The sequence below is a fragment of the Eublepharis macularius genome, chromosome 4, assembly GCF_028583425.1.
Source record: "Eublepharis macularius isolate TG4126 chromosome 4, MPM_Emac_v1.0, whole genome shotgun sequence".
NCBI lineage: Eukaryota > Metazoa > Chordata > Lepidosauria > Squamata > Eublepharidae > Eublepharis > Eublepharis macularius.
The window spans coordinates 157,857,869-157,876,028 of NC_072793.1; the positions used below are offsets into that span (position 1 = coordinate 157,857,869).

Genomic DNA, 18,160 nt, shown 5'->3' on the forward strand with positions numbered 1-18,160 from the left:
ATATTGCTGGTGGGAAGCTTTGCCTTTCGTAGAATCCTGGCTGTCTCTCCTCTTATTTCCTCAGCTTCCTCTTCAGGTAGATGACGAATGGCAGCTTCTACATTTGCAATGATGTCTTCCACAAGAATTCTGGTGGGGGTGACTGCAAAGTTTCCTCCCTTTGCCAAGATGGAGGTTTCTTCTGGTGAGAGTTGACGGTCTGTCAGATTGATGACAATGCGTGCATTGTCGAGCATTGGGCTTGTCTGTCTTTTTTCCTGTAGTTTGTTAAACTTCTGCTTCTGTCTGGATGTGTGGTTGGTAAAAACTTGTTCCATCTTCCTGTAGGTGAGATTATCGACCTTGTCCCAATCCTGACTTCTCATTTTATGGCTGGTGTTGATATGCAAGCAAAATAGCTCCTTGTCTGTGGCAGCAAGTTCTCTGCGGGTAGTGTGGATTCTCTCACGTAAGAGGGCCTGTTCTAGACGGTCATAAATGCGGTTCGCCTGTGTGGTTTTGAAGATTCTTTTAGTTGTGAGAAAAGATGGAATGGTTCTTGTGTCCCTGCAGTGTAGAAGAAAGGTTAAAGAACAGAGTAGATGTGCTTTCTTGTTCCGAAGTGTTTCCAATCTCCGGGTCTGTTGGAATGTTTCCTCCCCGTAGAGGTGTTTGATGTATTGTCGAAGGCTTTCACGGCCGGAGAACGATGGTTGTTGTGGGTTTTCCGGGCTGTATTGCCGTGGTCTTGGCATTGTAGTTCCTGACGTTTCGCCAGCAGCTGTGGCTTGCATCTTCAGAGGTGTAGCACCAAAAGACAGAGATCTCTCAGTGTCACAGTGTGGAAAAGAGAAGAGATGTAGGTCATTTATATCTACTCAGGAAGGGTCGGGTTGAGCTGAGTCATCCTGTAAGAGTTTCCCAGGGTGTGGAATGCTAATGGCGGGAGGCTTCACTGTATCCTGAGGAGGTTCTTTTGCATATGGATTGGTACTTGATGTGCTAATCTTCCCTGCAGGGCTATTGTCGGGTGTGGAGTGTTTTGTTAGCCTGGTGTTTTTCAGAACTGGAAACCATGCTCTGTTCATTCTTAAGGTTTCTTCTTTCCTGTTGAAGTTTTGCTTATGCTTGTGAATTTCAATGGCTTCCCTGTGCAGTCTGACAAAGTAGTTGGAAGTGTTGTCCAGTATTTTGGTGTCCTGGAATAAGATACTGTGCCCTGTTTGAGTTAGGCCATGTTCAGCCACTGCTGATTTTTCAGGTTGTCCAAGTCTGCAGTGTCTTTCATGTTCTTTTATTCTTGTCTGGATGCTACGCTTTGTGGTCCCGATGTAAACTTGTCCACAGCTGCAGGGTATACGATATACTCCTGTAGAGGTGAAGGGGTCTGCAGGGGTAGATGTGCCAACGAAGCATCATTTTCATTCTGTTTTCTCTGAATAAGAAAATTGACTGCAAAAGACTCCCTGGACTCTTGAGTCCTGCGTGTGTACTATTCAGTTATGTAGCAGTGATCCCATAGGGGTTACATGTTGTTATTGGTGGTTATTTTCCAAATTATCAATACAGTATTTTGCCATCCAAGGAACACTGGCCAGAGAGTATTAAAGACCTATATCACTTTGTTAGACTCTCAACCCTACAGACAATGGGTGATGTGGGATGACTCTGTTTTCCTGTGCATTCAAGTATCTATGGTTGAGAAATTATATCCTCTATTTTGAAATTTGTCTTGTTTCTAAATTTGTAACAAAAGATTGTATGTTATGCATCTGAGGTTCATTATTTTGATTGTCCTCTTGTAGAGATGTTATTTGTTCTTGTTTTTCCTTTTTGCTCTAATAGACTGGTGATAAATAATTTTTTTAAAAAAATATTGTGTTCCAGATTTGCCTTTCCATCCTCTGTGAAGGAGTTGGTTAAGCCATAACTATGTAAGTTACTCATATCAAAAGGGGGGGAAATGGACATCTTGGCTGGACCATGAATAAATGTGTGGGGGCAGAGAAATCAGGATTGGGTGCAGAACAAAAACATCCAAGGAGAAAAAGCTAGCTTGCTCCACAGCAGGTCTAACCATACTGCCCCTGCAGGTAGATAACTGTATATAACTCAAGCATTTGCAAAAGAATGAAACATTTATTTAAATCTACCATAGGTAGGAAGACCAGTAGATGACAAGGGCTTGGGGAGTCTGGTGAAAAATGGGGGATTAACAAAACAAAGCTTAACTGCAGAAGTAAGACATCTGAATAATGTTTATGGGGAGTGTACAGGAAGAGAGCCATTGTGATGTGGTGGTTGGAACACCAAGACTAGGGCTCACCAGAGCCAGGTTTAAATCTCCACTCGGAAAGAAACCGGGGTGCAGATATTCTCACTCTAGCCTACGTTTCAGAATTGATGTGAGCATAAAATGTGGGATAAGAGAACCACTTTCACTGTCCTGAGCAACTTGGAGGAAGGGCAAAATAAAGACCGTTTTCACACTGCTTACCTTCCCTCGCAATGACCCAGAACATCGCGCAAAAACCACAGAAGAGCGCTTTTTCTCGTGGCATCGCACAAATCTCATGCGAGAAAACGAGATCTTTCACGTTTTTTGCACAATGTTCCGGGTTGTTGCGAGGGAAGGTAAGCAGTGTGAAAACAGCCAAAATGTGTGTATATATGTGAAAGGTGTATCTAATATGTGTTATTGGAAACATGGTATAGTTGAAGCGCTCCCGCAGCATGGTTCCAGGGAAGAGAAATATATCTGTGCGGCTGCCTTGCATTATATGGTGGTCATGGTTTTAATTCTGTTCCTTCTGCTGCAATGTCAGGTCTTTACCAGTATGTCTTTGGCACCAGCTGGGCTTGAATTTTAAAAAATGAAATGTATTCTTTCGATGTGACTTTTTATTGCTCATGAAGATATATTTATTTACTCATGAAGATATATCCCCCCCTTCACTCATCAATACCTAATATCTTGAAGCTTTATAAACATTGTGCTGTTTTTTTCTTGGTAAAAGGAAGAATTAAAGCGGAAACCATTTAAAAATGGAGCAGGGGGAGAGGCACAGAACAGTAGAAGGCAACCTCTGCCACTCATTCTTCTGTTTGTTTTCCCTATAAATACAATTAAGTGGACCATCTTCATGTCTAGTCAATTCACACGTCCATTGATATGTATGGGAATGGAAGAAGGGGCTAGAGTTAGGAAACCATCATGACTGTGCTTGTTATGCTAAAAGGGGAGCTATAAAGTACCCATGGCGCCTGTTAATCCCTCAGAAACAACCTTTGTAGCTCAGATCTCCGAAAGGAAGGAAAGGCTAGTGTGCTAAACAAGACTGGCGTCCTGCCGCACTTGCATGCTAGAAGAAAATAACTTTCTTTTCACAAATCCACCGAAATTCAGCACTGCACATTTCAGAGCGAACTTGTTTGCCCTTAACAATTCCACAGCTGATTCCAGCTGTAGGGAGAGGAAGTGAGAACCTACAAAAAGAAAAAAAGGTGGGCAGAGTTATTTTAGCATGTAAGAATCCGAGAGCACATGAAGCTGCATTATAGTGAGTAGACATGGGCACAGAACCAAACAAAAATACGAACCATGAAACTGGACCAGTTACGAACCAGTTCATGGTTCGTGGGGTTTAAATGCCCGTTTCTGGCCTTAACAGCAGCAGGGGAAGGAGCATTTAACAATTTAAAGGGCCATTTGAGGGGTGTTTTCGGCTTCCCTGCCCCTCAAATGGCTGCAGCAGCAGCCATTTGAAGGGCAGGAAGGCCATTTTCAACCTCTTCCGTTGCCCTGCAGGCCCCCAGGGTGGCAGAAGAGGCCGAAAATGACCTTCCCACCCCTCCTGGGAGGAGAGGAAAGATGATGCACTTCAGGATAAGGTAAGTGTAGGGCGGGGGGGTAGGGGGGCTGGGGTTTGGGCAGTTTAAACTACCCTCCCTGCCACCTGCCAACTGATAATTTAGAAACCAAAGTCAGAAACGGCAAAGCAATTCTTAAGTGCAGACATTTTCTTTATTGACCTTGCCGTGCTAAGAATAAACTGCACTTAGGAATTGCTTTGCTGTTTCTGTTGAGGGACTTTGGTGGCTTTGACTGTGCCCCCTGATGAAATCGTGGCTAGATGAAACAAGCTAAATGAATTAATCTTGCTGGCTGCTTGTTGAGGCCATCTTGGGACCTGTCTGCCTAAGATCCCCTCTACACCAGAACTGCTTAAGAGGACCGCTGTCCACCTTATTGTTTCCACATTGCTTACTGCTACACTGCAGACGGCTTCTGGACTACACGGACGTCTGAATTTTGGAAAAGACTTGAGAACCCATGGATTGATGGACTGACTTTATTTTCAACGCCGTGTGTTTCTTTTTTGGGGAGGTTTGGTCTTGTGAAATTGACTAAGACTGGTCTCTGTACTTATTCCACTGAGATGGTTGTTTGTAATTATATGTAAAGCTACTTTTCACTGTCTCATTGTTCAGAATTATACTATTTTTCAATTTTGGTATCTCTTGAAGTCTCACTGAATTGTTGGTCCCTGGTATCTTGTAAGTTTACAGTGTGCTCGGTTTCAAAAATGGGCTCAGATGTGCATGCTTAGAAACACAGTAAAATACTCACAAGCTGTGATTTAACACCGAATGATCTACCCAGGTCCAGTTCTTCACAAGAGATGTAAAATTAAGTCCAATCCAAACCGGATAGTTCTCTTCAGTGATATTCTGTATGAACTCCTGCCAAACACATAAGGAATGCTATGATTTTCACTCCTCTTTACTAGCATTTTTTTTTTAAAAAACCCTGTCAAAAACCCTGTCTCTTGAATTAAAGCAGTCTCCTGAATCCCGATCTTCTCAACCTTCAGTGTGAGGTTTAGAATGGAAATTGTCTTAAGGATCTTGGGTAATGATTGGCTACTGGAATCCAGCAGAAAGAACATGGCTGTGCAGGTATGCCCCAATCTCTCTGCGACTTGTGTTGACTCTCAGACTATCTCACCTCCTTGAGCCAGTACAAAGCCCTGTGTCATGGTGATTCTGCTCCTACATGGTTGGATAGTGCCAGAGGGTGGCTGCTGCAACGCCTCATGATACTTAAGCTGAGGGTGCTCAAGAATTGATCAAGTACTTTAAAAGAGGTCTGTTTTATTTTGGCAGGAGAGAACTTTCATGAGAGAGATCACATGCACGGATGCTTGACTCAGCTTTGATTTTTAGGAGCTGGCCGTGGTCAGGATCACTTTGACCCTTTTGCTTGGTGAACTGGTTTTTCCCTGTCCACTTTTTACCAGTGTATTGTGATGACAATTCCTGCCTGGAGCTGTTGGCAGCCACCACAAGCCCTTGGGGAAAAAGTTTCTTCAGCATCCCCTTACATTTAAAGAAGAGAGAGAGAAGGCAGGAAGGCGCCTGATTTTTTTTAATTGCTGATAGTTCCAAACACAAAACTCCCAGAGCTTATCTGGCTGAGGCACAGTATGCCTTTTTCTAAAGTTCTAGATCTTCACCAAGCGTTTTTCTTCAATCTTGAGTACTATCAACTTCCATTGAAATGGAGGGCAAAGGAGAAGAGATTTTCTTTGGCGTCACAACAAACCAAGGTTAGATCAAAGACTTCTTAACTCAAGAAGTCTTCATTTTCATGTGTGTGTGCATGAGCTCAGGGCTTTTTTTCAGCCAGAACGGAGTGGAACGGCATTCCAGCACCTCTTAAAAACACCCATGTTACTGTTGGCCCTCCTCCTGATCAGTTCCCCTGGAGGAAATGGCCGAGGGGATTGCAGGATGCTTTTGGATCCTAGGAAGCCTGTGAGGGTGGGAGCACATGAGGTGAGGAGGGGGGTAACAGTATGCTGGACCATGGCAGGTGCCTTCCTACTGCTCCTTCGGGGAGGCGGGGAAGGCTTCAGCCAAGCTGGGCCCATCAGGGCACCCCTGCGGGGCTGAAAAGGCCAGGATCAGGCCACTGCCAGGTGGGGGAGTGCTCTCCTGCATGGCAGCAGCCTGTTCCAGGCTGATTTGGGCCCAAAATGGCCAGGATTGGGCTGCTGCCAGGCTGGGGAGTGCTCTCCCACATGGCAGCAGCCCATTCCACACCGATCCAGGCCCAATCTGGGCCATTTCAGGCCCAATTTGGCCCAGGAATGGGCCACTGCCTGGCAGGGGAGTGCTCTCCCATGTGGCAGCAGCATGTTCCAGGCCAATTCAGGCCCGAATTGGGACACCGTGGAGCACAGGAATGCTCCTGGGGCACCCACGACCTGCATGATAACATCACTTCCCCGAAATGACATCATCGCATGGTCCCGGGACCATGCATGCATGCGTACATAAGGCACCCAGTGAGTTCCACCACATCTTTTCCCAGAAAAGAAAGCCCTGCATTTGTTTGAAAATAAACAAAGCTTATTCTCATTAAAAAAATCCAGTTTTGTTTGTGACATCACAATATAGCCTAAGATAACAGCCTACCAAAGGATTTTTTCCTTAGGAAGAGGCACATTTTGCAATTGACATTGCGTCCCCTCTTTTTTTCCCCAAATCACAGGGTTCCCTTTACCATTTCATTCAAGTCCAGCACCACAAGCAATTGACCTCTCTTCCTGGCACAGTCTTCGTAGGCCCAAAGCCATTCCTTTTTTTCTTTAGAAAACCAGTAGCACTTTTCCTTCAGGGAAGTCCAGTTGATGGGACAGAGTTTACACTGGGAATTCCCTAGAAGAAAGAGAAAACAGATTTTATCCATTATTTGGGGAAGTAGTCAGGTACCACCATACTCGATTCTCCCGTTTGCTCCCCCTCCCCAAGAATTTTTCAAAAGAGTATTTTAAATTGTTTGTAATAATGTATATGCAACATTTTGACAAAAGTCTCTGAAGTGACACATAATAAAAATATAATAACAATTGAAATCATATGAAATGAGAGACACCCAATAAATGTGAATAATAACAAAGAATTTATAAAACCAGGTAGAATTTAAAGTAGCTCTTTTTTCATTAAAGCAGCAAAAATGGAAACCTTAGAGGAGTTCAGCAGACATAATCTAGAGCCACTGCAGTGGTTAGAATGCCAGGCTAGAATGTGGGAGATCTGGGTTCAAATCCTTGCTCAGCAATGGAGCTTATTGGGTGACCTTGGGCCAATCAGTCTTTCAGCCTTTCAGGCTTGTTATGCGGATAAAATGGGAAAGGGAGAATTAGGTATATTGCCCTGAGACCCTTAGAGGAAGGGCAGGGGGGGGAATGCACTAAGTTCTACAGCTAAATCTATGTAACAGTACACAACACATATGCCTGCTGGAAGATTTGTGACTTTAGAATTTAACCCATTTTTAAGAGTGTTTTCAACTAAAAAGGGAATTTTCCTTTTAGGCTCTAAGGTACCTATTTGCAATTAGGTCTTCCTCTTTTCCTAGCATTATTGACTTTTTCAGATAATCTTGTCATCTCATGATGTGACCAAAGTATGATAGCCTTAGTCTTGTCTTTTTAGCTTCTAAGGAGAATTCAGGCTTGATTTGTCTTTTTAGCTTCTAAGGAGAATTCAGGCTTGATTTGTCTTTTTGGCTGTCCATGGTATCTGCAAAACTCTCCTTCAGCACCACATTTCAAATGAATCAATTTTCTTCCTCTCGGCTTCCTTTACTGTCCAACCTTCACATCCATACATGGCAATGGGGAATACCATAGTTTGGATTATCTTGATCTTGGTTCCCAGAGAGACATCTTTATCTTGCTCTCTCACATCTGCTCTTCCAGGTCTCAATCTTCTTCTGATTTTTTCATTGCAGTCTCCTTTTTGGTTGATGGTTAAGCCAAGGAATAGAGAATCTTGAACAATTTCAATTTCCTCATTGTCAACTTTAAAATTGTGTAATTCCTCAGCAGTCATTACTTTTGTTGTTTGTGAATTGCTGTATTTGTTTACCCTTTATGGGTGGATTCATTTGCACATAAGAATTGGACACAGTTCGATTGAAAACAGTTTATTAAATGAGTATACTGCATTTCTAAATTTCAGTCTAGTCAGTCTTTCTCAATTGTATGTTTGTTTGGTACTCTCTGTATTGTGACTCTCTGTGAGATAGTTGTGGCCATGGACCCATCAGGGTTTGGAAGAGGTGACCCCCCCCCAAGCTGAAGAGAAGGGACAAGCGTCTGTATGTGACAAAGTAGCAATTTCAGTTCTGGAGGAACCAGAAAGAGAAGTCGACAGACACTTCTGTAAGTTGGGTGAAAGGCCTTGGGAGTACAGGATCTCTCATTAGCGTTCTAATGAGGAGTTGCAGATTGACTGCCCTGAAAGATTGCTTCTGTGCTCTTTTTGAAAATAAAGCAAATAATACAACCCCCCCCCCACACACACACACCAAAACAAGTCCCCAATACTCTAAAGGGAACCAACCCAGGTTGGGTTGCCATGTCCCCTTACCCTCCTGGCTGGAGAAGGGGGGATTCAGCACTCACCTTCAGTTTGCTCTTCCTGTGCATGCTTTGCACCAGGCTGATTTAGGCCCCAAACAGACTCAATTTGGCCTCTTTGGGCCCCAAATCAGCCCCATGCAAAGTGCAAGAGCACTCCCAATGCAGCACGATGACATCACTCCTGGGACTGACATCATCATGTTGCCCTGGGAGTGCCCCCAGGAGGCTTGTTTCCCCACCTTCCTCCCCCAGCCAGGTGAGTGGTGGGTGTGCGGAGGGTGGGAGCAGGGGATCCCCAGCCCCTATTGGGGAAATGACAGCCTTAAACCCAGGTCAACACTGCCCCGGGACTGCTACCATTTTATCATGAGGGGCACATGTAACAGTATGTTTCCAATAATCCACAGACTCCAAAGTACACCTAGACAGTTGGGCTTGGCAACAGGTATGTCCCAGAACAGGGATTCACAATGTGATTTGTGGTTGGCCTCACCTCCTGTGGCAGCCATTTTGTGGTTGGCTCACAACCCTGTGTCTGAATTCTAAAGGCTCAAGAAGATAGTGGAGCCCTGTTCTAGAAGTTTCTGTCGGCTATGAAGAAATCACTCACATTTCATGCACTTCTTTGAACCCTCATCTGGAAATATGGTAGCTTGCCGACTGAGGAAGGCTGGATACAGCCCTGCTATATTCTTCTTATAATCTGTCTTCTCTTTAGACCAACTCCTCTAAAACCATTTCAGCTCCTTCCCACTCACCCTTTTCCTCCCAAATAAGTGACTTTTGTGTGACCCTCTCCCTTCCATCAAGTGTCTTAGAAAAGGAGAAAAGTCTCTCCCTACATATTTACCACTGTATTTAAAGAACCTTCCTGGTAGTCCCTACAGACCACTCACTTCTTTCTCAAGCCTTGTTTCTAGAAACAAGAGACTTGCAAGAGATTTGTACCACCACGACTTTTAAATTAACATTTCTGCATAGTATTCTCTGCACTGTGTCACTCCTGCTTTCTCTCCCACTCTTGGTTGAGTCAGATCCTGTCTCTTTTCTTTGCTAGCTGCTCCAACTTCCACCTCCATTGCCACTTTGCACAACCTTACACATAAAGGCATCAGAACTACAGATCTCATTTTTATTTTTAGAGCAGGAAGCCCTTGAGGCTGGAGAAGTGGGAGGGAAAGGTGCTTATGGTTTTCCCCAGCTGAGCTGCCACTTCCTTGCTCCAAAGCCCCCCTCCTCAAGACCCTTTGCCCTATATAGATACATACCTATACAAACATGTTGTTAAAGCCCCACAGGAGGAAATTCACACAAAAGCAAAATCACAAAAGAGAACAGTGGAAATAAGCTGAAACATGGAAGATGTTTGTTTATTCATTTACATCATTACACTAACACAAACCAGGGCACGAACAGTGTGAATTGCAGGTCAGGCTTGCAATTCCTGGGAATCTCATATTTACATCCTTTTCTTCTTGTTCTCCATTAATAAATGCAGAGGAGTTAGCCATGTTAGTCTGTGGTAGCAAAATCAAAAAGAGTCCAGTAGCACCTTTAAGACTAACCAATTTTATTGTAGCATAAGCTTTCGAGAATCAAGTTCTCTTCGTCAGATGCCTGATACAGAGACTGGTGTCTCTGTATCAGGCATCTGACGAAGAGAACTTGATTCTCGAAAGCTTATGCTCCATTAATAAAAACTTTCAATTACAGTTTTGATTCCCATCATGCACATTCCAATTTGGTAATTTTGTGGCAAGTTCCCACCTGAAGTATTTCAATTGACCCTCTATGGGGTGGCTTGTAATGAGTAGAGCAGCTCTAAGACCACTCAACAAAGAGCGGCTGGCCTCTTGGGAGGTTTTAATGTACAACAGCAGGAATTTCCATTCTACCCTTCCCAGTGATAGAGGAATCTTTTTGGATATTGTAAGAGGGGCAGATGTCAGCTTACCTGTGAATGGCTCACACAGGTGAATGACAATATCCTCAGTACAGGAGCTATCCTCCCTTCTCTTGAGTCCTTTCAGGTGTCTCATTCCATTCTTGGTGCCATTCCGGTCCATTGCAGTCTCTTTGTTGTGAAAACTGCCCTGAAAAACTTGCCCAATAGTGATACGTAGGTCATAAGAAACTAGTAATAACAAACCTGATAGGCCTAAGTATACGTGACATTATATTCATATCTTTTCTGGGTCCTGTCAATCATATATGCATTAGAAATTATGTGCTCAGAACTCAGCTGCAAGTGCGCAGGGGCCAGGTTCATACTGGGACTGTGGCATATGGGCAAAGAGGGCTGAAGCGCCCCAGCGTCATATTCCTACCTTGAAATGCCCACTTGAGAGCTGCTATTTGCCCTGTTGGGAGAGTTTCTGCATACTGAAGGGATACACAATAAGTGCCCCTCCCCCAACAAAGCCTTTATATAATGCCTAGGGGGAATGGATGTTGAAATTCTCGAGCAAATAGAGAGCTGGATGAAGAGCAAAGGGAGAATCAATTTGCATGCTACTTAGATAGTTTTCCTGCCCCTCTTCCACTGTTGATGTGCATACATGAAAATCAGAAAGGTGGTATTAAACATGCTCATATCAGGTTTCTGAATCAAATGACATGAGGACCGTTGTCTTCTTCAGTGGCAACCTCACATTTAGGTCATAGAATCATAGAGTTGGAAGGGGCCATACAGACCATCTAGTCCAACCCCCTGCCCAGTGCAGGATCAGCCTAAAGAATCTCTGACAAGTATTCATCCAGCCTCTTCTTGAAAACTGTCAGTGAAGGGGAGCTCACAACCTCCCTAGGCAGCTGATTCCACTTCTAAACTACTCTGACCGTGAAAAAGTTTTTCCTAATATCCAGTCGGTACCTTTGTGCATGTAATTTAAGCCCATTGTTTCGCTTCCTACCTGCTGCTGCCCACTGGAACAGCTCCTTGCCCTCCTCCAAATGACAGCCTTTCAAATATTTAAAGAGAGCAATCACGTTCCCGCTCAACCTCCTCTTCTCCAAACTAAACATTCCCAAAGCCCTTAGCCTTTCATCATAGGGCTTTGTCTCCAGACCCCTGATCATCCTCGTTGCTCTCCTCTGCACCCTCTCGATTTTGGCCACATCCTTTTTGAAGTGAGGCCTCCAGAACTTCACACAATACGCCAGGTGTGGCCTGACCAAGGCAGTATAGAGAGAGGCTATGATCTCCTGCGATTTCAACGCTATGGCCCCTTTGATACAACCCAAGATTGAATTCGCCTTTTTTGCCACCGCATCACACTGACTGCTCATATTTAGTTTACAGTCCACTCTTACCCCAAGATCCCTTTCGCATATACTACTGCCCAGAAGTGTATCCCCCATCCAGAATTTGTGCTTCCCATTCTTGTGGCCCAGATGTAATCCTGTGCACTTGTCTTTGTTGAATTGCATCCTATTCACAGCTGCCCAGTTCTCCAGAGTATTTAGGTCTTGTTGAATTTTAATTCTATCTGCTTGGGTGTTTGCTACTCCTCCCAATTTGGTATCATCAGCAAATTTAATGAGCAGCCCTTCCACTCCTTCATCCAGATCATTGATAAAAATATTGAAAAGTACCGGGCCCAAAACTGAGCCCTGCGGCACCCCACTGGACACCTCCCTCCAATCTGATGAAATGCCGTTGACCACCACTCTTTGAGTGCGGTCCTCTAACCAGTTCCCTATCCACCGAACTGTCCTATAGTCCACTCCACAGTCCATACCCATATGATGCAAAATGCCATTCCTTTCTTTCATTCATTCAAGTGGAGTAAGAAATTGTGGCTATCAACTCCAAAAGTTCTGCCTATCCTCCAGGGCTCTGAACCAATCTTGGGGATTCTGCCCTCAGCGAGCCCTGAAGGCTGGTCAGCCAATCAGAGCCCCTGGAATCGCACTGGATGGGAGGTACATGAGCCAGCCTCAACATAAGAGGGGAGGACAGATACTTCTTACCTCAGACAGGGGAATTGTGGTTGTGGTTAACAGTGTAGGCTTTTTATTTGAGCTTTTGATAGGATTTGGAGGTCAGGAATGGATAGGAAGTTGTTTTAAGGAATCAAGCAAGCACCCTGGAAAGGCCCTGTCCAAAATCTATCTATTTTAATACTGTTTTGAGGACAAATTCTCTGAAAGAGTAAAAGAACGGCCTAGTACTTGTTAAGAAGCCTGTCAGCTATGATAAAGTGGTGTACAGTGGAACTTAAATGATAAAGAGCCCTGCCTGGGGAAAAAAGGAATTATTTTCTCCCCTCTGCTTTTGTTTGTATGTTAACTTAGGCTCAGGTTCCACCACTTAACTCCCAGTAAGGGAAAGATGTAGGCTTGCTAGCACTAGCCCTGAGCAGGGGAATCCCTAGTTCTACCTGCCACCCTCCCACTCACCTGGCTGGCAGTGGGAGAAGGGCACTGGGAGGAAAGAAATGCAGAATGCACTCACGAGTTCCCCGATGCACTACACTGGCATTTGTATTGTCTTTAGATTCCTTATGTATTTATTTATTTATTTATGTAATTTATAGTCCTCCTTTTTCACTGAGACTCAAGGTGGATTACATAGTTCAAGATTAGTAAAATCAGTAGCAAGGACAAGGGCAGGCATTTCCATACAGTGTCAAGGACATTTCCATAAATAATGTCATAGGGTAAATGATTACAAGTGTACAAAAACATAGCATTAGCAAGAATCCAATACAGGGTGAAGAATTGCTGAAACAGAACATAATCCTATCAATTTCCCAGTGTTTACTTCAAGGGAGTCTACAGCAATACATACTATATGATGGGGAGGGGGGAGAGAGGAGCTGTAAAACTGAACAACTTCTAGGCACTTACTGAGCAACCCGATCAAAGCCAGTCCCAGAAAGCCACAGACTGCCGCTAATATCCCTAGTGAGATTTTGGATTGTTTGGACCATTTGGCAACACCTGCAAGAATTCAAAGTTAAATGAACAGGTATAACTGTTACCTATGGCATTTTATGCTATACACATGAAGTAGAACAAAACCTCTTTTCACTGACCATTCTGGTTTACTGCTGTCCTATATTTTTATTTATTTACATTATTTATAGTCCACTTTCCCCTACTGAGACTCAAGGCAGATTACACAGTGTAGGTTAAATACAATCAACAAGATGGGACACCCAATAAATACAAGTATAAGGTTTGGATTGCAGAAATCAGAAAACAAATAGAAATCTGAAAATGGAGCTGAACCAAAGCTGAACCAAAATACAAGTATTTACATGACATGTTAAATGATGCAGAGATTACATGGTAGGATCATACCTATATCAAGACAGTACATACAGTAGTATAGTCGACACTCCCTGTCTCTTTATCAATGCATCTATCTGAAACATGTCATTATAGTACAGCTCTAATTACCTGTGTAATTTTGCAGGAGTGTCCATAAAATCACCATGATGTCCTGAATTTAGATTAGTTAATCTCAGGATAGGGAAATTACTGTTATAAATGAGCTCTTTGGTTCTGTAAAATGGCCTCCTCTCTTTAGACTTTTGTGCTGTAATGTAGCCCAATCTCATAAGATCTTGGAAGCTAAGCAGGGTCAGTATTTGGATGGGGGAAACCACGAAGGAAGACTATGCAAAGGAAGGCAATGGCAAACCACCTCTGCTTCTCACTTGCCTTGCTGGGGTCATAAATCGGTTGCGACTTGATCATATATATGTACATATAGTCTAACTGACATTTAATAATGAGCAACTGGCTCAAGGCCTTTGAAAGCTGGTGGCTACTCCAAATCATTGAAATTTGTGTTGCACGCCACTGCCAGGGAGAGGTTGAGGGAAACAGTTTAACAGAATGAATTTGGTCAGAGTAAATAAAGGAAGTTTTCATTTTTACAGCTTACTGGCAAAAGGCCATATTAGGAATGTGGTCGTTGTGCAGATACTGATGCTCTTCTAGGAACTAGCAGCGCCTGCATTAATTCTGGCTGCTCCTGAATATTTGCAGATAAATTGTGCATCACAAAAGATACCATAAATCTCCAATACTATATGCAGAAAAAAACACTGTACCAATAGAGATCATCCTGGTTCTCTATGTACTATTTCTGATACTAAGCGAAAAGCTACATAATAATATTCTAATGTTTTCTGCTGGCTTCCCTCAGTGTCAGAGCTCTCAAATGCCTTACAACAAAATAATGCCTTACTAACAAAATACCAGTCATATGATAAGTGGACAACATGTGGAGCATGTGTATATTGCAAAAAAAAACCAGATTCCATTCTAAGCAGACACACAGGGTTGCCAACTCTGGCTTTTAAATTCCTGGAAATTTGAGGATGGTGTTGGGGGAAGGTGAAGTTTAGGGAACGGAGGCTGCTCAGTGGGGTGTAATGTCTATGATACACTATAGATAGAATATGCTGATCTCTCTGGTCCAGAGATCAGCTGTTATTCCAGAAGAACTGTAGCCCCACCCTCACCTTGATGGTAACCCTATTACATTCCCTTGGGGAATCCTTCTCAGTGAGACCAAGAACGAGGCCAACCAGTTGCCTAGAAGATGGAGGAGGCCCTAGCTATAACATTATCCACAGGTGTGGTATGTTACTTTTCTTCACCTGAGAGAGTGATTCTCTGGGCAAAAGTAAAAGGGTTAATTTAGCAAACCCATTGGAGGATTAGACTTGCTTTCTGCCCTGGTGATCCCAGCAATTGAACTGTGTCTGCTCCTATCTGCTGTAACTACATCCCATTTGTGGGTCACACCTGAATGAGGGCCAGATTAAGTACAAACTTGGAGTTCTGTGATTAATTCCATACACATAATTTGATCCTAAAAAAGAATCAGGGGTGATATGGGCTTCCAATATGGACTGAGACTGTGTGGTGCTAACTTCCTGCTTGGAGTGCTGTTTTGCCTATGAAAATATGCCCCCCAGTTGCTGTTAGCCATTGTATGGGGGGAAAAGACAGGCACAGTATGGATATATGGATACCTGTCTTTTTCTACTAATACAGCTTAAAGCAGGCCAAGAGAAGTAACATTTCTGATAATTGAAATGGCATATGGAGGTATAGTTAACCCCTTCTTCCCCAGAGCCACAGCTCCAATCCAGATTGGACCTATTATGGGACAGCTTTTAAGAGCCAAATTATACTTCTGGTGTTCTAGTCATGGAACTCTATCGTCACACAATGTTTGATTTTGAAATGGAATGGTGGAAACTAACTCTTACACATAGAAGGCTGAAAAGAGCAAGAGTCCAGTAGTACCTATAAGACTAACAAAATTTGTAGTAGAGTATGAGCTTTCATGAATCACACCTCACTTCTTCAGATACCCAGTGAAGGAAGCTCATACCCTACCACAAGTTTTATTAGTCTTCTAGGTGCTACTGAACTCTTGCTCTTTTCTATTACATAGAAGGCTGTTACAGCAATAATTCTCCATTACAACGTTCTAAAATACAAAAAGTCACAATTAGAATAAGATCATATCACCAACAGAACAGAAGTAAACTTATTTGACCTTCTTCAGTGTTGTTTGTTCAGACCTAGCTGTATAACAAAATGGCCTCAAGTGGCTGAAAAAACGTATCAGACTTTTACAAGATGGCAATGCTCAAAGATACTTTTTCTCAAAAGATCAGTTCTGATGAAATCTTATTCATCATTTCTGGAACCTGGCCGCCTGGAAGTAGCATAAATAATCTATTTTGAAAAGCTAAAAATAAAAACAACTGGTCATGTCTCTCCAAGTTCTAAGATCTTCCTGATGAGACCCTGAGTGTCTACAAAATTGTCCAAAGCACACACACACCCACACACAAAAGAATAGTGGTTGATGATCATCAAAAAGTTGTGTGAAAAAACTATTGTTTCATGTTCCTTTTCTAAAAAAACCCCATGAAACATGCACTCAAACACAATGCCCAGGTGCTGTATATTTAAAAACAAGACTGTCAAGATACCTTCATCCCTCTGAACGTGGGAACAGCGTGGGGAGGCTTCTTTATGTGGACGGGGCTTTAATGCCATGTATCCCTCTTCATCTTCCATGGTCCAAAACGGTTACGCTTTAAGCGTCTCAAGAAATAATGTGCAGTTGGTTTTCTGTGACATGGGACTCAGGGCTGCAGAGGAAATGCAAGCACCTTTTGCAGAGTCTCAACTGTGAAACCACAGGCAATGGTCTTACAAGTGACCACACATTCACTGGTTGAGCCTCCTTACACACTAGGCAAACCCTGACAGTAGGGTTGCCAGGCCCCCTTAACCTCCCGGAGGGAGAGGAGACTTGGCAGTTACTGGGGGCATCTTCCTTGTGCACATGCACCACCAGCGGGTGAGATGATGTGACTTAAGGGAGTGACGTCATTGCATCCAGTGGGAGTGTTCCTGCTGCATGCTGGCCTGGGAAGGGTTTTTTTGCCTCCTGGGCTCATTATTCATTCATTCATTCCCCAAACCTCTGCCCCCTCAGCCAGGTGAGTGGCAGGGGGCAGAGTCTGGGGTATCCCCTGTCCCACACCGGGGGACCTGGCAGCCCTACCAGTGAAAGGATCCCTCTGGTCACCCTTAAACTCTATCTGATTTAAGCTGACAGCTTTTCTCCCTCACTTCCCTCTCCCATCTGGCTCTGCCAGCCCGTCCAAAGACTGGCTGCTAGCTGCCGTGCTCACATATACCAAATGGGACTAAAGAGGACTGCTGTTATTCCTCTCAGGGGCAGGAATTATGGAGTATTAGGAGGCCTCTACACTTCTATTATTTTGTAAAATGTGCAAAACAGAATCCTTCAGGGGGGCATTGCTTTAGTGGAGTAGAACTGAGATCTAATCGGTCAACTTGGGAGGTACTCTCTGTTCAGAATACTGTGGGTTTTCTTCCCTTTCTTCAGTCTCAGCTCCACTGCATTGTGTTGTTTTACTAGGAATCTTTGCAGTTAGATTCAAATATGGTTATCATTATTGATTGACTGAATACTTCTACTAGGGTTGCCACCTCTGGGTTGGGGAATTCCTGGAGATTTAGGGATGGAGGATGGGGACTTGGGAGGGCAGGATTTGGTGATGAGAAGGCAGGGACCACAGTGACTTTAGTGCCATAAAGTCTGCACTCCAAACCTGACTTTTTTTCCAGTGGAACTGATCTCCGTAGTCTAGAGATCAGTTGTAATTCTGGGAGATCTCCATGCCCCACCTGGAGGTTGGCAACCCTAGTTCTATTGTAATCTGCCATGGATCCCAGCAAAAAAGAGGGACTAAAAATGAAAATAATTAATATAAATATACATTTCTCCAGCCATTCACTGCAATCGCCTCAAGGTGAACCCCAAACATAATCTTTTCTGCCTTTCTGAGGTTTGGGAAGTATCTTGCCATCTTGTAAAGGGAAATGTTGCCTGCTCCCCTATCTTCAGTTGAAATAAAGACCATATCCAGTCTAAATAGGGACAGTGAGATTTCACGAAATGAATGTTAAGGGAAACTGCAACTGGAAACACACACAGTGGTCCGTCTTCAGTGGTCAAGAGGATGGCAGAGATGGTGACGCACAGTCAACAATCACAGCCTCTGTTTCCTGTGCAAGCCTCTCCTGCCTTCTGAGGAGTGCTTGGTGCTGCCTCTGAGGCACTGTGGAGTTTGAAGATCAGGGTTTTTTTAAGTGTCTCTGAGCCAAAACACACGTTAAGAAAAACCTAGGTTCAGCACGTGTTCTCTTACCTCAAGGTTTGCTGGGATCTG

General features: G+C 43.7%; 1 protein-coding gene across 1 annotated transcript; it reads right to left on the bottom strand.

Annotated features, from left to right (window-relative positions):
* Positions 1 to 3,313: 3,313 nt before the first annotated feature.
* Positions 3,314 to 16,472, bottom strand: LOC129327712 (killer cell lectin-like receptor subfamily F member 1). The gene is made up of 6 exons (XM_054976467.1): positions 16,385 to 16,472; positions 13,266 to 13,358; positions 10,369 to 10,548; positions 6,548 to 6,702; positions 4,610 to 4,722; positions 3,314 to 3,465 (listed from the first exon to the last, which is right to left on the bottom strand). The coding sequence occupies exons 1-6, from the start codon at positions 16,470 to 16,472 to the stop codon at positions 3,342 to 3,344; spliced, it is 753 nt and encodes a 250-aa protein (XP_054832442.1). The 3' UTR covers positions 3,314 to 3,341.
* Between the last annotated feature and the right edge of the window lie 1,688 nt (positions 16,473 to 18,160).

Excerpts from the sequence above, each read along its gene's own strand:
- LOC129327712 (XM_054976467.1), bottom strand. The coding sequence starts at position 16,472 with ATGGAAGATGAAGAGGGATACATGGCATTAAAGCCCCGTCCACATAAA. Across the intron at positions 13,359-16,384 it reads CCACGTTCAGAGGGATGAAG|GTGTTGCCAAATGGTCCAAA; the intron begins GTATCTTGACAG and ends GAATTCTTGCAG. Across the intron at positions 3,466-4,609 it reads TCGGTGTTAAATCACAGCTT|GTTCTCACTTCCTCTCCCTA; the intron begins GTGAGTATTTTA and ends TTCTTTTTGTAG.